Genomic DNA, 23535 nt, shown 5'->3' on the forward strand with positions numbered 1-23535 from the left:
AAAAAAAAAAATTGGTGGCCGAGTTTTCTATATTCCTAGGCCACGTGACTACACGTTTTTTTCAGTTAATTTTTTTTGAGAAATGTATAATAAAATTCCAGAAAGTTTTGCATGATATTCCTTATCGGAAATTCCACATCCAACTACACCGTCTGTTTTCCAATATTCATTCTCGAGGACACAAGAGCCCTAAAATTTCCGTATTCAATGCTCCAAGCTCTGGAATTTGTGCTCACTTTTGTCTCGTTCTACTATGTTATCAAGTGTTGCTACGTGGCAATTCATATTAAAAGTTTTCACCGGAATTTGACAGTTTTATTGATTATTTTAATGATTCAGTGGTTTGAAGGATTACTTTCCAATATTTTAATTAAGCCCTATGAAACCGGATTTTGGCCGTTGGGAGGTGAGTTTTGGCGCTGAAAATTGAATTTTCGGCCACGCCATTGACCTAATTTTTTGTGCTCTTTTCGGAACAAGATCTCTGATTGTGATCAAATAATTGCACGAAAATTGAATTTTTCTACAAATATTTTTTATGACGCTGATATGTTAATTGTCTGGAAAATTTACAAATTTACATGAGCTGAAATTCCAAAACAAAACATCGATAAACATGGCCGAGTTTTCTATATTTCTAGGCCACGCAGCAAAAACTAGGTTACGTTTGTTATCTGAAATTAAAAAAAAAATCGCTAGGCTAGTTTTCAAAATTTTTAGACCACCTAGAAATTTTAGAACTGTTTAAATGATCTGAAATTTCAAAAAAAAAAACCGGTGGCCGAGTTTTTTATATTTCTAGGCCGCCTAGAAATTTTATAACTGTTTAAGTAATCTGAAATTCCAAAAAAAAATCGATGGCCGAGTTTTTTTTAAAAATATTTCTAGGCCACTTCGCGAAACCCCGAGTTGTGGGGTTTTTTTGAAAATTCAAAAAAAAACGATGGCCGAGTTTTTTATATTCCTAGGCCACCGAACAATAATGAGACCTGTGCTCTGTCGGATATTCCAAAATAGTATCAGTGGCCGAGTTTTCCATATTCCTAGGCCACGTAGCAAAAACTGAGCTGTGTAAGTTATCTGAAATTTCAAAAAAAAATCGATGGCCGAGTTTTTCATATTCCTACTTTACTAGGCTTAATCCCCTTCAACACAAATTTTTTAACAAATTTGTTCAATAGAGCGCATTTGCATTGTCGTAATCCTGAAAACGCCTTTTTCCACGTGGTGTCAGAGTGTCCCATTTCCGCGTGAGCTACGTAGATCTACAAAAAAATGCGGGAGAAGGGACGCAAAGTTCTCAACTGTTTTCGCATGTTTAAAAACGTGCATACGTCACATTTTTGGGCAAAAAATTCTCCCCATTTTTTTGTAGATCAAACCGTAATGGGACAGCCTTGCACCACGTGTTTTCCAGAACACAACACACAGTTAAAACAATGGTGGACAAAAGACTACTCAAAAATGATCCAAGTTCCAAATCTTTCAACATTTCCCAATTTCTTCCTCGGTGGATTTCTCAAATGGCATTATATTCTCTCAATGATAACTACTCTCCTGGTAATGTCAATCGAAAGATCATTTGCCTGTTATTTTCTGACCGATTATGAGAAAAAGTCACGGAATGGGTTATTCTTCATGTTGGTTGTTGGTCAAACATCTACGAATTTAGTGATGGGTTATTTATTTTTCTTTAACGCCGCACATTTTGCAGTTGGTTTTAGTATTATTCTATCGACGAATATTATTGCGATGGGGGTATGGTTTTAATAACCGAATCATGAAATTAAAAAATTGAAAAAAAAAATTCGCATCTAAAATACGGTACATGGTCTCGAAACGACAAATTTTTTGCAAAAATTAATTAGTTTTGTAATTTACGAGAAACAATAATGGAAAAATTAACAAAAATCCTCTTTGTTCAGAATTTGTTGAAATTGAATTTTTTTACAATTTTTTTTTCAAAATATCAACAAAAAAACGGTTTGATCTACAAAAAATGCGGGAATTTTTTACCCAAAAAATGTGATGTCAGCACGTTCTTAACCATGCGAAATCAGTTGAGAACTCTGGGTCTCTTCTCCCGCATTTTTTGTAGACATCTACGTAGATCAAACCGAAATGAGGCATTCTGGGACCACGTGGTTAAATTTGTTTGCGATTTTTGCGCCAAAAGTACAAATTTTTACCGATTTCACAAAGTTTTTTTTTTGAAAAATTATTTACTAAAAAAACCTGAAAAGCACATAAATTTGTAAGAAAATCGATAAAAATTCCGCAGAAACGAAAATTTTAAACTACAGTACTCTTTAAAGGCGCACACCTTTTCGCATTCAACACACAGGTGCCAGGCTGTCCCATTCCGGTTTGATCTACGTAGATCTACGATAATTGCGGGAGTTTAGACGCAGGCCAATTTCGCATGGTTAACAACGTGCTGACGTCACATTTTCTGGGCGAAAAATTCCCGCATTTTTTGTAGATCAAACTGGGATGGGGCAGCCTGACACCACGTGGTGGAAACGACAAATTTTTGCGAAAATAAATGTATTTTGTAATTTTCGAGAAAAAAATAATGAAAAAAAGCAAAAACCATTCTTATTCGGAATTTTTTGAATTTTTTTTTCAAAATCATTTGAAATTGTTTTGAAAATTTCGCGATTTTTGCAATTTTTTAAATAATACCAAGAAAGCTGTGCCTGCAAAATTGGCAGCAAAATTTTTTAACTCGGCCAATTTTTTTTGCGATTTTTGTGGCAAAAGTTTTTTTTTAATTTTCAACGACTTCTCATAGTTTTTTCAAAAAAAAAAGTTTCTTAAAAACCTGAAAAGCCACATAAAATCATAAGAAAGTCGATAAAAATATCCGCGAAAACGAAAGTTCGAAACTACAGTACTCCTTAAAGGCGCACACCTTTTCGCATTCAACAAAAATTTGTCGCTTCGAGACCAGGCACCGTATTTTTAGCATAAAAATTTGATTATCAGAAAAATGTATAAAACATTTCCCTCGTGGAGTACACGATCCCCGTAAATCGACACATGCTTTCAGATATTCACCTACGTAAAACATGTGAATCGTCAAGTGAATCGAGCAATCGAAGATTTCTCAAATCCTTCGCTATACTGTCTTCCGGCAAGATTTCAAGTTCGCGAGAATGTCCGGTGCTTTCAAATGATAACGAAAGTAATTCACGCAGGACTTTTTCTGATTCTTACCGCCTGTTTTGTCAATTTATTCATGTATCTCGAGTTGACGCCTGGCCTGGATCCATTGCTGAATCTTATATTTGAAAGTGCCATTAATTTGTGAGTAGCAAAAAAAGCAAAAGTGTTTTTTTTTTGTTGTCTAAACTGCAAAAAAACATCAATTTTAAAGCAAAAAGTTCAAAAATATCGCCCAACCCCGCCTATCCCCACACTAAGCGCAGCGCCACGCGGAACCCGCGAAATGTCCGCTGCGGCCTTCTATCTTCAGTTTTCGAGTTTAAACCGTTTCAAGTTCCATTTCTGGCGGAAGGGGCATTGATACCTATTAGGTATTACCTAATAGGAATCAATGGAACTTCAAGCTGAGCCCCTTGGGATCCAGAATGTGTTTCAGTCAGCTGAAACCAGTGTGTGAAAGAAATAAATGAAAAAAAATAAATGGCTTGTATTTCACAGGCAGTAAAAAATTTTCACTTTTTTAAAATTATCCCTCTGCGAATTGAAAGGAGGTCGTATTTATACGAAATGGTCTTGCCATCACGTGGTGTCCGGTCGTCCCATTAAGGTTTGATCTACAAAAAAATGCGGGATTTTTTGCCCGAAAAAAAAGTGACGTCAGCACGTTCTTAACCATGCGAAATCAGTTGAGAACTCTGCGTCTCTTCTCCCGCATTTTTTGTAGATCTACGTAGATCAAACCGAAATGAGACACTCTGACACCACGTGGCCACTTGATACAGTTTTTCCACTCAAAAAAGGTTTAAATTTACGAAATAATGTTAGATGGCAAATTTTTATTCAAAAATAAAAGTATTTTCGGAGCAATTTTTGCTATTCCAAGCAAAAATTGGGCTGAAAATGAAATTTTATGTTAAATATGCAGTTTCTTGTTTTTTTCCCCCGCCAATCTTCAAGAAATTGTCAAAAATTGACCGAAAAAACCCCATTTTCCATCGAATTTCATCGAAATCCCCTTGTCCCGCCCATCCCCACACTAAGCACAGCGCTGCGCGGAACCCGCAGGATGTCGGCAGCGGCGAGATATTGTAAGATTTCGCATTTTATTCATTTTCAAGTTCCCTGTAACGGATGGGAATAGTGGCACCTAAACAGTGCCACGGGAACTTTCCTACCAACCAAACACCAACTATAATACCAACCACAATACCAACCACAATACCAACCACAATACCAACCAGAATACCAACCAGAATACCAACCAACCATCATTATCCCTATTTCCCCCCGCCACAATAATTTTGGAAAAGAGGGTCCCGAGAGGGGCCCGAAAGAACTGATATTTTTAGTCAAAACTGCAATAAATCCCGCACATTTACACACATTTGAAGAATTACTGTAGTTTTCGCTACGAGATATTTTGCGCGTCAAATATGTTGCTCAATAAGCATTCTCATAATTTAGTGTTCCCGTAATATAAGTTTGAAATTTAAAATTTCCTTCATTTGAGGTAGAAAACTCTAGAAAGCTAGGATTAACGTATATACGCGGAAAAATGATCTACAGAATCATTAGCAAATACCTTTTTGGTCTTAAAACTCCAGAAAAATATATTTTCCTCTTTTTCTGTGCTCCAACTTGCAAAACCAGCAACTCAATCGCCCTTCTTCATGCCTGCCTGGAAAGGCACAAGGCAGGCAGGCAGGCATATTTCCCCCCAAAAATCAATATTTCTTCCAGAAACCCCGTGGTAATCGTGCCCACCCTACTGGGCTCTGTCAATGCTTGGCGCAACTTCACATTTTCCAGCGGCGTCTGCTTGGGCTTCAAGGCCCAAGTCCGGCTGAAAATCATAAAAGTGAGCTCCGTATCGATTGGCAATGACGGAGCAAAAAGTGATCGAACTCGGAAGGAGACGGATGCGTATTTCGATCAATTGAACTCGGCGTGGATTTGAATGAAATCAAAATCAAAATAAAAATTTTTTACAAAGAGGAAACTGAATAAAAAAAGTGATCAGGGGAAACGGCGGGAATGTTTGGTTTTTTGCTCTAATAGATGGCACAAAGAAAATTGGAAAATAAGAAAATATTTTCGAAAAATAAAAAAAATAAATACAAAGTACAATGCCTGCCTACAGGGGCCTATTGTAGCGGGTGCTGGCCGAATTCATCGAGTTCTGGGAAAATTTGTAGGAGGAGGCGGTCGACGAGCACGTAGAGCAACTGTTTGTTGAGCCGTGGGTACTGTAGAACGTCGATTATGCGCGAGATGAGTGTCTTGATGTCGTCACGGCCGATTAGGCGGCGAGCGTGCTGGGGGATCTGGAAATTATTCTTTTTTTTTTTGGGTTTTTAGGATTCGAGGTTTGAGGTGACCTACGCCTGCCTTGTGCCTACCTACGTACAAGGCGACCAATATCTGTCTACCTTAGAGAGGTCGTGCGCCTAACTACTGGCGACCTAGGCCTGCCTACTTTCAAGGTGACCTATTTTTGCCTACCTTAGATCAAATCTAAAACTGCCTACGTACAAGGCGACCTACACCTGCCTTCCTTATAGCAGACCAACGCCTAACTACATCCAAGACGACCTAAGCCACCTACGCCTACCTTGTCATATACCTGAACTTAAAGCAAATCTACACCTGCCTACGTCCAAGGCGATTTATACACGCCTACTGCCTACACTTCTCCCGATTTTCAAGCCTACCTATTCCTTGCTGCCTTAGAGCAATACCTACTTTCATGACGGCCTATGCCTACACGCCTATCGACTATACAAGAGGACTACATCTGCCTATTTTCAAGGAAACCTACGCCTGCCTACACTTCTACAGTGCGTGCAACTTCTATAGCGCCCCCTATTTTTTTCGTGTTTCGTCACTTTCCCAAACTTTTTTGAGAAAACCATTATAGCCATTCGATTTCAAATGTCAAAAAACCCCCTGTCCGAAATTTTCATGAAAAAATATCAAAGACTACGGTAATTAGGTCAAAAAGTCTGAAAAACGACCGTGCAACTTCTATAGCGCTCCCTCGAATTTTCGCTATTTTTCAATAAAATACCTAGTTTTATGAGATTTCTGAACAGGATATAGTATTATATATTAAGAAAAATGATCATAAGGTCTCATTTTTCAATTTTCAACAGAAATATATTACGTGAAAACTTCTGGGATCCCAAGAGTGGCCTGAAACGCTTCACTTTGCGTTAGTGGCCAGTTCTCGGCTCCCACTGCATGTATTGATACGAAACTTGAACTAATCATTTAATTTTGTTCACTAAAGATATTTTGAAAGGTTGATATTAAATTCGGTGGAGATAGGTAAGGTAGATAGCGCTGCTCATTGTGAGGAAATCAGTTTTTCTCTCTAGAACAGATTTTTGCGACGTGCCAGAGATTGGACGCGGTTCATTTCTGGTAGAAAAGCTTCATATTCATTGTTGAAATTTTTATAAGTGTTATTTGAACAAAAAACTTTTGAAAAATGATTGGTCCAATGCAGGAGATCTCCTTTAAAAAATTTGCACATACATCAAAACTGGGCGAGTTCACTGCCCGCAGGTTTTTGGGTGAATTTTTAGTTTTTAACAAACACTTTGAAATATTAAGTTCGGATGCAAGTTCTGTGACCCCTCTGAACACTTCGACAGTTCTTTTGTCGTTCGATCTCGAATGAAACGCGCGGAACCACGGGAAACAGACCCGCCCAGTGTTTCTGCACCTGTTAATTTGTTTGAGGGATTTTTCTCGAATTTTACCGATCATTTTCCAACATTTTTCGATCCGGACAAAATTTGTTTTAAATAGTTAATTGAATGGATATCTTGTCTACCAGAAAAGACGCACATCCACTCTCTGACATGCCTCAGATGTGTTTTATCGATAGAACAACTGATTGGTTACTAGCCTTACTATTAACTTGGGCTGTCAACCTGGCCCATATTGACCAAATTTTATGACAACTTATTGAAACATTATCAGTAAATCAAAATGAAAATTTCGGTCAAGTTTCGTATCAATACATGCAGTGGGAGCCGAGAACTGGCCACTAACGCAAAGTGAAGCGTTTCAGGCCACTCTTGGGATCCCAGAAGTTTTCACGTAATATATTTCTGTTGAAAATTGAAAAATGAGACCTTATGATCATTTTCTTAATATATAATACTATATCCTGTTCAGAAATCTCATAAAACTAGGTATTTTATTGAAAAATAGCGAAAATTCGAGGGAGCGCTATAGAAGTTGCACGGTCGTTTTTCAGACTTTTTGACCTAATTACCGTAGTCTTTGATATTTTTTCATGAAAATTTCGGACAGGGGGTTTTTTGACATTTGAAATCGAATGGCTATAATGGTTTTCTCAAAAAAGTTTGGGAAAGTGACGAAACACGAAAAAAATAGGGGGCGCTATAGAAGTTGCACGCACTGTAGGTGCCACCTACATTATTCTGAAAAAACTCCAACGTGATCCTCAACGCGAGTTCTTCCCGCATCTTCATCTCCTGCTCCGTCGGCCATGGTGCATCATTGCAGAACAGAGACCATTGAATGTGTTGAACTAGATAAGTGAGGTTTGCAACCGACAAGCACTTCCGGAAGACACCACCGAGCACCGAGCAAATCATTGAATCAATAGTCTTGCTGCACAGAGCACGGATCGCTGAGAATATGGGAAGCGCCCATTGAAACTGGGTCTTTAGAGGTTGCCAGAAGAGAAGGAGAATCGAGTCGTACGCAGATCTGAGAATAATTTGAAATTTTGGGGGAAAAAATTTGTCGGGATCAGGATCTACCGGCTATTACCGGGCCCAGAGAGTATAGTCAGTTGAAGAGACGCAGACATCTCGGGACATCCCGATCTGAGTCGATTTACGGGAGGACACTGATAAAGAACAACGCTCCGTAAATCGACACACAAATCGTCTCTTCCCGCGCTGCGCCCTGGGTCTCGTTCAAGTGGCATATAGCATCTCTTTAGACATACACACATCGTGTCAAAGTGTCCCATTTTGGCTTGATCTTCAAAAAATGCGGGAGAAGAGACGCAGAACACATTTTCTCAGGGGGAAAAACTCCCGCATTTTTTGTAGATCAAGCTGCTATGAGACCGCTTGACGCCACGTGGACATCTATCATCACACGGCACGAGGCACCACGTTTTCAAGATCTAGTTAAAAACAAGATCTATGGAGATCTACGTTTTCAGGATCTGGCACCGTGACAACTGCGGTTTTCGCAGTTTTATCGAAGAAAAACGAAACAACGATGCTCCGATATCACACATCGAGCGTTCTTTAGCGCTCACAAAAGCCTTTTTCTTGAGAAGGAAAGGCTTCTGGAAAACGATAAACAACGCGCGATGCGTAATTTCGGAGCATCGTTGTTTCGATTTCAGCAGTTGGCACGGTGCCAGATCCTGAAGACGTAGATCCACATGGTGTCAGAGTGTCTCATTTCGACTTGATCTACGTAGATCTCTACAAAAAATGCGGGAGTCGGGAAGCATAGTTCTCAACTGATCTTGCATGGTTAAGAACGTGCTGACGTCAAATTATTTTGGACGAAAAATTCCCGCATTTTTTTGTAGATCAAACCGTAATGGGACAGCCTGGCACCACGTGTCTTCAACTGGCTGCTCTCTTTGGACAGGTAGGTAGGAATTACCTTGTCCATAACCGCATATCCTCATCGCCTAAACTTCTACAGGATTCCTTGAAAACTCCGTCGAAATTATTCCCATAGACCGATGAATAGACTGCATTCGTCGCAAGCGAATAGCTCGTCGTCGCGTCTTCCAGGCCATTCTCCGACGGTTTCTTCACCCGATCCGGCGGTACAAGTGTTTGGGCGAGAGTTTTCAGGAGGAACGGCTTCAAGTTCTGACCCTTTTCCCGATTGACGAGCTTCCCGGGTAGGGTCTTCTTCACCACTTTCCATGGATTCAAATCTCCCAGAGACAGAGTATCTCGGAACTCTTCATTTGAGGAGAGGAATGCCAGAAGAAGCTCCGATCGATTCAGGATCCGCTGCTTTGATAGTGTCGAGAGGAACGTCGAGAAGATCAGACGATGCTGCTCCATGAATGGCTTGTCCCGGGTCACAAAGGTCTTCCGGGTGGGGAGAGGCGAGAAGCGGAGCGAATCGCCGTGGAACTCGTTGAGCTTCGACTCGAGCACATAAAACTCGTTGAAGGATCGGTGAATCGACCAGCGTTGGGTCTCGTGGGGCTTTGCGTCCGGGCGTTCCACTTCGATAATGAAGACGAAGATCACACGATCGGAAATCTTGTCGCGGAGCCCGTTGACCTGAGCCACGTTGACTTTCCAGCAGTTCAAGTTGATAGGCGGCTCGGAGTCTATGACAAGGCCTGTGGTTTTTGGGATCGGAGCTTCCTCGGCTGGCTCCGATCTTTCCTCTTCTACATCCTCGATCACATCAATCGATGGGGCGGCAATGTTCACATAGGACGAGGCAGTGGAGGATCCACCTTGAGATTCCGGAGTCTCGACACCTGCTTCCTCCTTCTCCTCGTCGCTAACCGATGTCAACGCTTTGCGAACTCGAGCTCTGAGCTGTGAGAGGGAGAAAGTGCGCTCTACCGGAGCGGCGGCTCGCTGTCGCGCCTGTTGATCTATAAGCTCGTTGATGGTGATTGGTGGCGATCCGCAGAGATGACCGAGGAAGCACTCCGATTGGCAGAATGCGACGACGTGGGTGGACTGTGTTCGGTTGTAGACTTCTTGGTAGGACTGGAACAATTTTTTTTGCGTTTAGAAATATCACGAAAAAACAACTAAACACGCGCGCGAACCAATCAGCGTCTTCGAGCTACGCCCACTCATTTTGATTGGTCGAAAAGTGGGCGGCGCGAATCGCTGATTGGTTAGGCTCTAATTTTGCAAAAAAAAAACGCGCGGCAGACTTGCGAAACGACCTACCATCTCAATAATTCCCTCTAGAACCCTAATATCGTTAACCTCCACCGCCGACTTGTACTGTTCAACGAGGCTCTCCGCAATTCGGACTCGCTCCTGAGCACTTTCATGCACAAATTGCCCGTAAAGCTGCCAGATGTCGTACGCGATTTGACTATCGGATTCTAGCTGCAAATTTTAAATAATTTTTTGAATTTTTGACAGATCCGCTTCCCCCAAATCCTACTTTTCTCTGAATACTATCCAAGATCCGTGTGGCTTCCACAAGGAATTGCAGTTCATGAACCGGTCCGCGAATGTCCTGGAGGTACATTCGAAAGATCGCATAGAGACGGGCGTCGCGGAGAATTTCGGTGAGTTTCAGCTGGAGAAGTGAGTCGGGGAGATTGTCGGAGGCGCCGGATTCATCGGTAAGACCCTTTAAGAGGGGAATGGGAGTTGTCTGAAAATGAGAATTTCTTGGGTCTCGACAGGAAAACTAGTTTTGAGCTGCCGCCTATTAAACTCCAAAACTAGGAGCGTGATGATGTCGTAAATCGACAAACGACAACCAGCGTAAATCGACAAAAGACATCGTAAATCGACACACAACGTCGTAAATCTACACACAACAGCGTAAATCGACAAACGACAGCGCAAATAAATAAACGACGGCGTAAATCGACACAGCACGTTGTAAATCAACACTCCGTGTCGTAAATCGACAAAAGCCATCGTAAATCGACACACAACGTCGTGAATCGACAAACGACAGCCAGCGTCAATCGACAGACGCTATCGTAAATCGACAAACGACAAGCAGCGTAAATCGACATACAATGTCGTAAATCGGCAAACGACAGCGTAAATCGACAGGAGACATTGTTAGGAAACAGCGTAAATCGACAAACGACAGTATGCGTAAATCGACATACGACTGGGTAAATCGACAGAAGACATTGCTAGACAACAGCGTAAATCGACAGACGCTATCGTAAATTGACACACAACGTCGTAAATCGGCATACAACGTCGTAAATCGACAAACGACAGCCCGCGTAAATCGACACACAACGTCGTAAATCCACACACTACGTCGTAAATCGACCTGATTTTTTAGGGACCTAAAGCATCCTTACATCCACATGTTCCTCGATCATCTCCACTTTACGATGTTCATCAAACAACAGAATCAGCCAATAATTGATCGTATCCGGCTGCGTGAGCATATCAAAAACCGGCAGGAGCACCGCATTCGTCAGCATTTCCCTCAAAAAGCCCCGCACCGATTTCGACGGCCACGGCCGTTCATTCTTCCCCCGTCCAAAAAGTCGTAGAGGACTATCATCATCGTGAGCCCGCCCGGCGAGCCGAGTCTCGTCGAGAAGCCTCGGAATCAGAAAATCCGAAATCTGCCTGACATAGGCCGTCTCCTCATCACGGCCGCTCAACGCCACGTGGATGTCGTCTAGCTGCTCGGCGATCTTAGTTTCGAGCAGGGATCGGGGTGGTGTCGGAGACTCGCGAAGCTTCTGCTCGAGCTCATTGATACGGGTTATGTAGAATGAGGCTATGGGGAGAGCTTGATCGGAGACGAATTCGGCGAGATCGACGCGTCGGATGCACCGGATGAGGTTGGCCGATGCGTAGCGGAGTTGGTACCTGGAATTTGAATTCTTTTGTTGATTTTGGAGAACTACAAACTATAAACTACAAGCTAGAGGGTACGAATTAAAAACACGGTTTGATCTACGAAAAAATGCGAGAATTTTTGCCCAAAAAAATGTGACGTCAGCACGTTCTTAACTATGCAAAATCAGTTGAGAACTCTGCGTCTCGAGAAGATCTTCTCCCGCGTTTTTTGTAGATCTACGTAGATCAAGCCGAAATGAGACACTCTGACACCACGTGAAAAACTACAAACTATATGATTCACATACATCACTAAATTGTATTAGCGCACAAGTATACAATTTAGTAGCAGTGACTTCGGACTATAAACTACAAACTACAAGGTACGGACAACAAACTACAAGTTACAAGGTTTGGACTACAAACTACAAACTTCAAATCACATTTATAAATATTGCGTAACAGAAAATGTATATATTATTAAATACAATCACATCAATAAATGATACCAAGATCGACATACTACGCATACTACAAACTACAAACTGCAAACTACAAACTGCAAACTACAAACTACAAACTACAAACTACAAAATGCGAACTACATCCTCAACAAGGTCACAACTAAAATTGATTTACGCACGAGTATTAGAATAACACAACTACAAACTACGAATACTACAAACTACATACTACAAACTACGAATACTACAAACTACAAACTATAAACTACGAATACTACAAACTATAAACTGCAAAATTCGAACTAAGTTCTGAAGAAAACTAGATACTTGACAAGTTGACACGCACGAGCACAACTTTCATTTTGATAACAAAACTGCAAACTACGAATACTACAAACTAGAACATGCGAACTACGTTCTGAATAAAACTAGATCCCTAACAAGTTCACATCTAAAATTTATTTGTGCACCAGTACGACCATTTTTATGATAACACAACTACAAACTACGAATACTACAAATTATAAACTACAAACTACGAATACTACAAACTACAAAATGCGGACTACGTTCTGAACAAAACTAGATCCTTGATAAATTCAGAAAATACAATTTATTTGTGCACCCGTACGACCATTTTTATGATAACACAGCTACAAACTACGCATACTACAAACTACAAACTACAAACTACACCTACCGTATCTCGTTAATAAAAGCTCGATCCCTGCTAATCGCCCCTCCATACCACCCATTCACATATTGCTCGACAATCTCGTTCAGCAAATTTTCGACGGCCTCGTTCAGTGAAGCCGGTAGGCTGAGGCCCTGCCAAGGCATCCGTCGGGTCTTCTCCGAATCCAGCCTGGCATCATCATCGTCGTCGTCAGCTTCTTCGGCTTCTGGCTTCCTTGATGACGTGGTGGCAGACGGATTGAAGTAGTCCTTCCATTGGTATAGCATCTCTCCGTTCGAACACTCGAATACCCATTTTGCGAAGAGAATTCCGGCGAGCAGTGAGCCGATTACGACGAGAATCGATACGAATCTAAATATTGATTTTTTTGTGAAAAGTCTGTCGGTCGGTGGCCGAGAATTTCCTCTTCTCACCCAAAGTCGGCCGCGTAGAAGATCGCCGTGAGAAGAACCACGGCGGCGCCCACGTGGATCTTTTGTTGTTGTTGTTGTTTCGGATCGGACATGTTCATCATAATGAGTTGTGTTGTTGTTGCATCTGCAAAAAATTGGAAATTCAGAAATTTGAATTTTTCTCACTTCAAATGTGATTTATTCGAACTTTTTCCAATTTCTTAGAAATTTTTGAAATTTTTGAAATTTTGGCTGAATTATTTCGAACTTTTGTGAATTTTTTTTGAGTTTTTTTTTCTTCGAAAAACATGCCGAATAAAGGGAAAAACTGAAATTATCGAAAAAAAAGTCGCATTTTTTTTTTGAAATTTTGGCTGAATAATTTCGCTAAAAATTTAAATTTTTTTAGAAAATTTACAAAAAAAACTTCCTTTTTTTCGGAAAAAAAACTTCAAAAATCGGAATTTTTCACATCAGGTTTAGTGTTTTTTTTTTTCAAAAAAAAAGTTTTTTGACATTTAGAAAAAAGAGGGAGTTTTGGCAGAAAAAAAACCAAATTTTTTAATTTTTAAAATTAAAAAATAGTTTTTTGGCACTTTTTTTGAAATTGTACAAAAAAAAATTGGAAATTCAAAAATTGGAATTCATTTTCCAATTTGTTTTTGGATTTTTTTTTGTTGAAAATTTTCGATCTTTTTAATTGGTTAATTTTGTAGTTAGAGGCCTCAAAATTGATCTCCGAACCCTAAAAAATTGCCCTTTTTCAATTTTTAATGGTTTCAAAAATTTTCAGAAAAAAATATATTTTTTTTTACCCAAAAAAAAGGACAGCCTGAAAAATTGGGCAAAAATAAAAAGTTGTCTAAATTTGTTGAAAACGTGTAATTCATGAATGCTGAATTCAGAAAATCTAGGTTTAACCCATCAAAAATTATTAAAAAGTGGCAAAAATGACAATTTATGGCAAAAAATCACAGTTTTGAAACGGCTCTAAAATGGCCAATTTTATAGTTAGAGGACTCAACCCTCATCTCCAAACCCTTAAAAAATGCCGCTTTTTAATTTCTAATGGTTTCGAACATTTTCAGAAAAAATTTTTTTTCGAAAACTTAATTTAATTAAAAATTTTTTGGCACTTTTTTGAAAATATACAAATTTTTTTATAAATATATTTTTTAGTTCCGTAAAAAAATGTAGTTTTTAATCCTTTAAAAAATCGAAAAAAAAAATTTTTTTTTTGGAATTTAATATTCAAATTATTTTTTAAAAGCTTACATAGCGTCAAAATTTGGCAAAAAACTATTTAAAAAATTTTTTCTTCAAATTTTCGGAAATTTCATGTGGTGTCAGAGTGTCTCATTTTGGTTTGATCTACGTAGATCTCTACAAAAAATGCGGGAGTCGAGACGCAGAGTTCTCAACTGATTTCGTATGGTTAAGAGCGTGCTGACGTCACCTATTTTTGGGCAAAAAATTCCCGCATTTTTTTGTAGATCAAACCGTAATAGGACAGCCTAGCACCAAGTGAAATTAATTTTTTTTGTCTGAAAAATTGAAAAATCAAAAAAAAAAACTTTTTTTTCTGAAAAAAATAAATAGTAAATATATATGCGAAAATTTACAAAAATTTATAAAAAAAATTTTTTTTTTTTAGAATTTAATATTCAAATTATTTTTTTAAAGCTGACATAGCGTAAAAATTTGGCAAAATCTTTTTTTTTAATTTTTGCGAATTGTTTTGTCCTAAAAAAATTGTAAAATCCTAAAAAAAAACTTTTTTCTGAAAATAAATAGTATATGCGAAAATCTACGCATAAAATTGAAAAAATTCAAAATATTAACAAAAAAAAATTCAAAACAAGTGTATTGTGCGAGAAATCGAAATCAACAAAAAAAAGCAAAAAAAAAAACAATTCTAGCGGAACAAATATTAAAAAAAAAACCAAAAACAAAAAAAAAAGTGTATAAATTATTCTGGTTAATTTTGTAGTTAGACGACTCAAAATTGATCTACAAACACTAAAAAATTGCCCTTTTTCAATTTTTAATGATTTCGAACATAAAATCAGAAAAATTAATTTTGTCGAAATTTTTGAACTTTTTCAATATGTATAGAAATTTATTTTCGTAAAAAAAATGCCGAAAAAATTGGAAAAAAATTTTAATTGCAATTTTTTAAAAATGTTTTATAATATTACATTTTTTAGCAATTTTTTTGAAACTGCAAAAAAAAGTTTTTTTTTCGTAAAAAATGTAGCTTTTAAATATAAAAAATCGAAGAAAAAAAAATTTTTTTTTGGAATTTAATATTCAAATTATTTTTTAAAAGCTTATATAGCATAAAAATTTGGCAAAAAAACCAGAAAAATCTTTTTTTTTCAAATTTTTTTCCCTGAAAACAAATAATAATATATATCAAAATGCGAAAATTACGCATAAAATTGAAAAAATTCAAAATATTAACAAAAAAAAAAATTCAAAACAAGTGTACTGAGCGAGAGAAATCAACAAATCTAGCGGAACAAATATTTAAAAAAAACCAAAAACAAAAAAAAAGTTTATAAATTATTCTGAGAATTTTCCTGTCGTTCCTTCTTCCTCTCATCTCGTTTCCTTGCTTCAGCCCGTTTTCTTTTAATATTCACCGGAAATTGAATAGGTTGAACCTTGTAAAATCGGCTTCCGGGTAGACGTTTTCCACGTAGAGAAGCCGAATACGGTAGAATTGGTTGGATTCGGGCAGTGATTCCTTTGTTCGCAGGGGTGAAGGCACTGGAGAAATTTAGGAATTGGTTTTTTTTTTTTAAAGGAATTTTTATTTTTGATAATAACAAATTGCTTGCCTTTCTTCGTTAATTTTTCGATACCGGCAAATTGCCAGAATTAAAATTTCCGGCAAATCGGAAAATTGCCGGAATTGAAAACTTCCGGCAGATTGGCAACTTGCCGGAATTGTAAATTTCCGGCAAATCGACAAATTGCCGGAATTGAAAATTTCCAGCTAACCGACAATCTGTAGAAAATGAAAATTTCCGGCAAATCGGAAAATTTCCGGCAAAACTGAAAATTTCCGGAATTGTAAATTTCCGGCAAATCGACAAATTGCCGGAATTGAAAATTTCCAGCTAACCGACAATTTGCCAGAATTGAAAATTTCCGGCAAATCGGCAATTTGCCGGAATTGAAAACTACTTTACTAACTATACTAAACTATTTAGGAATTGGTTTTTTTTTTAATTTTTTAAAGGAATTTTTATTTTTGATAATAAAAATTCCGGATTTTTTAAAAATATGTATATATTTATTATTGCGGCAAATTTATTTCCGACAAATTACCGGTTTGTCGAATTCGCCCGAAATTGTCAATTCCGGGAATTTGCTGATTTGGCGTTTGCCGGTTATTAATTTGCCGAAAATTTTCAATTCCGGCAAAACGGTAATTTTCATAGGGATTTTTTATAAGACGGAAGCATTCGAAAAAAAAAAGAAAAATTTCGGCAGATGCTATTATTCCGGCAAACCGGCAATTCACCGAAATTTAAAATTTTCGGCAAATCGGCAAATTGCCGGAATTCAAAAATTTCGGCAAATTGAGATCCGGCAAATTTCCGGAATTAAAAATTTCCGGCAAATTGGCAACTTGCCGGAATTGAAAATTTCCGGCAGATTGGCAACCTGCCGGAATTGAAAATATACGGTAAATCGGCAAATTGCCGGAATTAAAAATTTCCAGCTTATCGGCAAATTGCCATAATTGAAAAGATCCGGCAAATTGTCGAAATTCAAAATTTCCGGCAAATTGGCAACTTGCCGGAATTGAAAATTTCCGGCAGATTGGCAACCTGCCGGAATTGAAAATATACGGTAAATCGGCAAATTGCCGGAATTAAAAATTTCCAGCTTATCGGCAAATTGCCATAATTGAAAAGATCCGGCAAATTGTCGAAATTCAAAATTTCCGGCAAATTGGCAACTTGCCGGAATTCAAAATTTCCGGCAAATTGGCAACTTGCCGGAATTCAAAATTTCCGGCAAATTTGCCGAATTTGCCGATCACAATCACCTCAACGTAACATCCCTCTCCGACGTCACCATAACCCATCCAATCGAGCTCAACACAATATCACAGCATCCTCCCTCATCCTTCAGCCGCCCCCGCATCTCAAATCGTCGCCCCATCTCCCCATTTTCTCCTCGAAATCCCGGCCATGACGTCATTCTCCCGCCGGCGGCTTCTTGTCCCTGTGGTACAAGAAGAGCCCGTGTGCCGAGCCATTTCCGATAGAAATCCTCACATTCGTGAGTTGGCATCACATTCAGAGGAAGCTGCTCATTGACAAAAGTTGTCAGGAGAACTTGGCCGGCGCGGGCAACTTGCTCAATATCAAGCCTAGCGACTCCGCCAATGAGCAACGACTCGCCGGGCTTCACGAGTACTGTATGGGGTCGCAGGACTCGGCGGGGTGTCACATTGAGCAGCTCTTCCAAGGTGAAAAGTGATAAGCATTGATTATCATTAACAGTCCCCGGAGTGTCATAACACCATTTTCCCCGGGCAAAAATCGGATCTTCAAGTGAATATTTCCGTCGTTCCTCCAGTTTTCTCTGCTTCTCATCTTCCTCCGCTTCATCCTCCTCCTCTCCGTGAAGCTCTCTCAGAGCCATTGGCTGAAGCTCCTCTTCCGATGCCTTATATGTATTCTGAATCAGTGCCGTAGGAATTGCGTATCGATCGTCTCCGGTCTCGGTGAGCAGAAGCTTTCGCGCGTACATCTCCTTTTTGGCCCATGCTCGGTGAGCCATTAGTCGGCGGCGACGCATTTCGAGCCGATACGGACCCGGCTTCATTACCGGGAATTTGAGAAGGGAGATCTGGAAAATTTTGGATTTTTTCCAATTTTTTAAATAAATTTTTATTAAAAATTTATTTAAAAAATTGTTATTAAAATTTATTTTTCGAAACGACTCGAGTCGAAAAAAAATCGATTTTTAATTTTTTTTTTCTCTCAATTTTTTCTGGAATTTTTTTTTTTTTTTTCGATTTTCTAACAAATTTTTTTTTCTATTTTTTTTTGCGGAAAATTTCTGGAACTGGACATTATTATTAAAATCGATTTTTTTCCCAATTAAATTTTTTTTTTTTTCAAGAAAAAAGCGGATTTTTTTTTAATTTTTAAGCGTTTTGAGTGAAAAATCGTTTTTTTTCTGAAAATTTTCTGAAAATCGAAATTATTATGAATTTTATCAGAATTTTTATAAAAAAATTTTTTTTTTCGAAAAATAATTCAATTTTCGGCTTAAAATCGATAACTTCGAAATTTAAAAAAAAATCATGAATTTTAGCAATTTTTAGTGATTTTTTTTTACTAAAAAATTAATTTTTATATAAATTTTTCAAGAAAAATGCGGATTTTTAACGCTTTTTGAGAGGAAAATCTCAAAATTATTCAATTTTCGCTTTTTTTTTCTGGAAAAAAATTCAAATTTTCAAAAAATCAGAAATTTAAAGAGTTTTTTAAATTTAAATTTATTTTTAGAAAAAATTCTTAAAATTCATGAATTTTACCAATTTAGAGTGATTTTTTAACTTAAAAAATTAATTTTTATATAGATTTTTTTGCAATTAAGCCTAAGCCTAAGCCTAAGCCTAGACCTAGACTTAAGCCTACGCCTAAGCCTAAGTCTAAACCTTAGCCTAATCCCTACCGTAGTCCCTGGCCAAATACTGGTGGTGGCTCGATCGACAAGATCCACGGCTCGAACTTTGCACAGATCCGATTGGAGAAGCGCGTTGAACATGGTTCTGGAACGGATTTTGTTTATTTGAAAAATTAAAAAAAAATTTTTTTTTTTTGAAAATTTCAAAATTTTCCAAAAATCCTCCTCACGATTTTCCAGCATTTGTGCATCCGACGAGGAAAATGTCTCCACGCATTCCTAGCTTAACATTCGTATACTTCAAATAAATTTCAGTGATGAGCTCCTCGATTCCGTATCCTGTCTTGGCACTGACCAACGCTGTGTGGAGGATGTGGAAGCTGGAAATTTTTAAACGGCTTTTTTGGGACGTTTTTTTTTTGATTTTTTTTTTCGAAATATTTTCTGTATTATATATTTGAAAATTTTAATTTAATATGAAATTACAAAATTATTATGGTTTTTTTTCTGTGAATTAAATAATTCTTATACAATTATAATTTTTCTTTTCTGGAATTAAAAAAAAAAAATTATATGCGTTTTTTTTTAAATTTGCTTACAAAAAAGTAAGCTTTTTTTCTAAATTTGTCTGATATTTTCCAAAAAAAAAAAATCAAATAAATTCGAAAAATTATTTTTTTTTTAATTCCAAAATTTGATTTTTCAAGAAAAACATTATTTTCCTGAAAAAGTTCAGATAAATTCGAAAAAAACTTTAATTTTTTTAAATAAATTTCCAAAATTATTTGGCAAAATTCACAAAAAAAACAATTTTTTTTTCAAAAATAAAAACATTTTTGTCTTTTTTCTTACAAAAATTTCAGATATTTTTGAAAAAAAAATTTTTTTTTCGAAACTTTATTTATTTTTAAATTTAAATTTAAAATTAAATTCTTTTAAAAATTAATTTTGACATTACAGAATTATTCTGAATTTGAAATAAAATCAATAACTTTAAAAAATTCGTTTAGAATTTTTTTAAAAGATTGATTAAAATTTCCAAACTTTTTTTTCAAATTATTTTGAATTAAAAAAACCAAGAAATTTCCAGATAAACTTGTTCCGGAATTTTCTTAAAATATTCAATAAATTTAAATACCATTTCTTGAAGTTTTTAAGTTACACAAAAAATTAAGTTTTTTCTCGAATTTTGTCTGATATTTTCCAAAAAAAAAGCAATTTTTTTTGGAACAATTTTGAATTTTATTTAAAATTCCAAAATTAATCGGCAAAATTCAGCGAAAAAATTTTTTTTTGCGAAAATTGTCTGATTTTCCAAAAAAAATTGTTTTTTCTGAAAAATTCCAGATAAATTTTTTTCTAAATTTTTTTTTCTAAATTCGAATAAGTCTTAGAAAAATCAGAAAAATTCAAATATTGTATTTTTTCCAGATAAATTCGCAAAAAATATTTTTTTTTGGGAAATTGCCGTATTTTCCAATAATTTTCAACCTAATCCGAAATTTTTTTTTTTTGGAAAAATCTGCTGAAATTATTAATAAAAAATCAACATTTTCCAGAAAATTTCAGTTATTTTTGACATAAAAAAACACTTTTTATTTTAAAGGAAAAAACATGGAAATTCCCCAGAAAAAAGTTTAGGCTTAAAAACATTTTTTTTAGGAAAGAAAATCTTTAATTTTCAGAAATTGTCAGACATTGAAAATTATTTGAAAATTTCAGAAATTTTCCGTGATTTAAAAAACAACCAGAGATTTTCTGAAAAAGGCTGGAAATTTTAATATTTTCAGATTTGTGGTGCCACAGGCTGTGTGTCCCATTACGGTTTGATCTACAAAAAATGAGCGGGAATTTTTTGCCCAAAAAAATGTGACGTCTGCACGTTGAGAACTCTGCGTCTCTTCTCCCGCATTTTTTGTAGATCAACGTAGATCAAGACGAAATGAGACACCCCTTAATTTTTTTTTAGTTTTTTGCCAAATTTTTACGATATGTGTAGCTTTAAAAAAATAATTTGAATATTGAATTCCAAAAAAAAAATTCGCTTTTTTATATTTACAATATACAGTTTTTACGAAAATTAAAATTAAGTTAAATTTTTTTCCAATTTTTTCGAAATTTCTTTTTCGTAGATCTACGTAGATCAAACCGAAACTAAAAATCCCGCGTACTTCTCCAACAATCCAGCCTTCTCGACAGCTCTCTCCACCGTCTTCTTAAATCTCCACATATAACCCGTCCGAGCGTCAGGCGGCAACAAGTCCACCTTATTCCCCACCACAATCATCGGCCGACGGCTTCCAACAACCGACGCAAGCCTCGGGTAGATGCTTCCGGGAAGATCCGTAACATCAACGACAAGCACCACAAGCGACTCGGGCTGCTTCTTAAGCTCGCCCATCATTCGAGTGTAGTCCACATCGCATACATTGACATTGAGCAGAAAATTGTGCTCCTGGAGCAGGTGACACCGCTTGCAGAGGCTCTGATCTACAGATCTTCTGTCAATCTTCTCCAAAATCTCCAGAGGCACAAATCCCGGCAGGGAGCTATCTTTACAGTGGAAATTTGCTCCGCACCCCGTGCATTTTCGCGAGCTCGCCGGGATCTCCTCATCGACAGTTCCGATCATGCCAGGTTCGGAGCTCAGATCATCCGATAGATCCTGATCCTTCCCTGATCCTTCTTGAAGCCCTTCAGCCCTCTGCCCGGGTCTTTGGAAGGAAATGTGCTCTACAGCATCATCACCGCCAAAGTATTCCCGGGTGGCTACCATCCTGTCGCCGGGGTCCAGGTCTAGAGAGCTTCCCGCCACGTATTCGTCGACAAAGACGTCAGCTTCAACGTAGAAGCCTCGGTCTGAGGAACCTTCGGTGGATCCTTCAGCTTCAGCTTCGGAGCCCTGAGCTTTTGAAGCTTCAGCTCCAACTGAAACCGACTTCAATGGGAAACTAGCAGCTTCTCCCTGATCTCCCCGATCCTTCACAGCTTCAACCTTCGGCGGAGCCCTCTTCTCCAGAATCTTCTGATAGCTGGGCTCCTGGCTGAGCATCATCTCGCCGAGCATTGACTCTGTCGAATATCTAGAAGCACCGGGATCCCGAAGATCCCCCGAATTCAACTGCTCCCGTTCAAATTCCGACCATCTTCGGTGAATCTCGCCGACTTGGGCGGTTCGGTTGATCTTCAGACGCTTCACCGCGTCCAGCGTCTTCTGGATGTCCCGACGTGTGCTCAGGTATCGGATTCCACAGGATCTTAGCATTTTTTCGCTTTTTTCGGGCTCTCCGTAGAGCTGCTGCTCAAACTATCGATTGAATTGGATTTCGAGCGTTCGCCGAAATCGTTGGTGACCTCCTGAACGTTATCAAAGATTCCGTAAAAGTTCCAGCAGTTGATCAGAAAAATTACGGTGACGTAGAGGCAGGCGGCCGTCGGGAAGAAGATTCCGATTGCGAGAGCCCAGAGTTTTGATGGGATGTACGTGATTCCTGGAAAAAGAAGGGAATTTTCGGGAAAAAGTTTGTTTTTTTTTGGGTCTAACTGGTTATAAGATGCAATTTGGCCATTTTTTTTAGAGAAAAAAAAACCAAAAATTCGGGTTTTTTTATCATAATTTTTGTGTTGAAAAATTGCTAAAATTTAGGGCGTTTTTTCAAAAAAAAATAAAAGGATTTTTTTGCGAAAATAACGGAAAGAACGGATTTTTGTTGTGAAAATCGGAAAAATTTGGTTTTTCCCCGAAAAACGAAAAATAAAAAAATTGTGGAATTTCAAAAATTTCCTAAGCCTGAAGCCTGAAGCCTAAGCCTAATGTCCAAGCCTAAGCCTAACCTAAATAGCTAACGCTCGCCACTGACGCCAAACATATGCTTAAGCCTAAGCCTAAACCTGAGCCTAAGCCTAAGCGTAAGCCTAAAGCCTAAGCCTAAAGCCTAAGCCTAAGCCTAAGCTTAAAGCCTAAAAAAAAATAGCCTAAATTATTGAAAAATACCGAATTTTTTGATTTTTTTTTTTTAAATTTTATTACGAATTTTAGGTCTCGCCGCTACTATGATTTTATTTTTTTCATTTTAGAAATTAAGCAAACTTTTTCTTTCAAAATTCAAAAATCCTGTGAATTTTTTTCCCAATTTCTCCGCCGTACCCAATCGATACAAAATCGGGACCGGCGTGATCGCCCAAATCAGGTAGATCACAAAAAGTGTCCAGGAGACGATGTAGAGAGCAAATCCGTAGATTCCACGAGCCGGATGGGGTCCTGGGAGATGGATTTCTTCAGATGGTAGTGGGGTTTTTGGAGTTTTTTTGGTTGTAGAGGAAGATTCGGTGGAGGTCATCCGCCGGAAAGATCTGAAAAATTGAGGAAATTTTAAATAATATATATATAGAAAATCGAAAAAAAGCGTTTTTCAGAAAATATTTTAAAATTCGAAATAAATTGTTTTTTCTAATACCAATTTTTTTTTTAAAAAATAAATTCTAGTTTTTTAGGAAATTAAAAAAAACTTTTTTAATTTTTTCACCATCAAAATTCAAAAAAAAGGTGTCAAAACTTCAAGAATTTGAAAAAAAAATTTCACAAAAAAATTTGAAAAATCGAA

The 23535-nt window shown here is 37.5% G+C and overlaps 4 protein-coding genes and 1 non-coding gene across 6 annotated transcripts; 2 read left to right on the plus strand and 3 right to left on the minus strand.

Annotated features, from left to right (window-relative positions):
- The first annotated feature begins 99 nt into the window (after positions 1–99).
- On the plus strand, positions 100–5189 carry sre-45 (Serpentine receptor class epsilon-45). Its single transcript, NM_064442.3, has 4 exons — positions 100–406; positions 1418–1758; positions 3053–3309; positions 4909–5189. Exons 1-4 carry the CDS (start codon positions 112–114, stop codon positions 5123–5125), a joined length of 1110 nt encoding a protein of 369 aa, NP_496843.2. The 5' UTR covers positions 100–111; the 3' UTR covers positions 5126–5189.
- F54F11.6 lies at positions 3501–3671 on the plus strand. The gene has a single exon (NR_101767.1). It is a non-coding gene; the product is annotated as a small nucleolar RNA F54F11.6 (small nucleolar RNA).
- Positions 5139–13418, minus strand: snx-14 (Sorting nexin-12). Its single transcript, NM_064443.6, has 8 exons — positions 13295–13418; positions 12885–13232; positions 11228–11750; positions 10336–10551; positions 10113–10277; positions 8839–9923; positions 7617–7914; positions 5139–5492 (listed from the first exon to the last, which is right to left on the minus strand). Exons 1-8 carry the CDS (start codon positions 13393–13395, stop codon positions 5313–5315), a joined length of 2916 nt encoding a protein of 971 aa, NP_496844.3. The 5' UTR covers positions 13396–13418; the 3' UTR covers positions 5139–5312.
- A 2267-nt stretch (positions 13419–15685) lies between these two features.
- Positions 15686–23256, minus strand: noa-1 (G domain-containing protein; the record flags this gene model as incomplete). Of its 2 annotated transcripts, NM_001393226.1 has the most annotated exons (6): positions 23022–23191; positions 21103–22422; positions 19162–19311; positions 18980–19076; positions 17337–18145; positions 15686–16045 (listed from the first exon to the last, which is right to left on the minus strand). In NM_001393226.1, the coding sequence occupies exons 2-6, from the start codon at positions 22194–22196 to the stop codon at positions 15832–15834; spliced, it is 2364 nt and encodes a 787-aa protein (NP_001379241.1). In that variant the 5' UTR covers positions 22197–22422; positions 23022–23191. The 2 variants fall into 2 exon arrangements, with proteins under 2 accessions (NP_001379241.1, NP_496846.1); NM_064445.6 differs by lacking the exon at positions 21103–22422 and having other exon boundaries at positions 15832–16045; positions 23079–23256.
- On the minus strand, positions 21103–23284 carry Y48E1B.17 (PIG-P domain-containing protein). The gene is made up of 2 exons (NM_001393227.1): positions 23079–23284; positions 21103–22422 (listed from the first exon to the last, which is right to left on the minus strand). Exons 1-2 carry the CDS (start codon positions 23269–23271, stop codon positions 22190–22192), a joined length of 426 nt encoding a protein of 141 aa, NP_001380234.1. The 5' UTR covers positions 23272–23284; the 3' UTR covers positions 21103–22189.
- Between the last annotated feature and the right edge of the window lie 251 nt (positions 23285–23535).

Source organism: Caenorhabditis elegans, chromosome II, assembly GCF_000002985.6.
Source record: "Caenorhabditis elegans chromosome II".
In the NCBI taxonomy this organism is placed as follows: domain Eukaryota; kingdom Metazoa; phylum Nematoda; class Chromadorea; order Rhabditida; family Rhabditidae; genus Caenorhabditis; species Caenorhabditis elegans.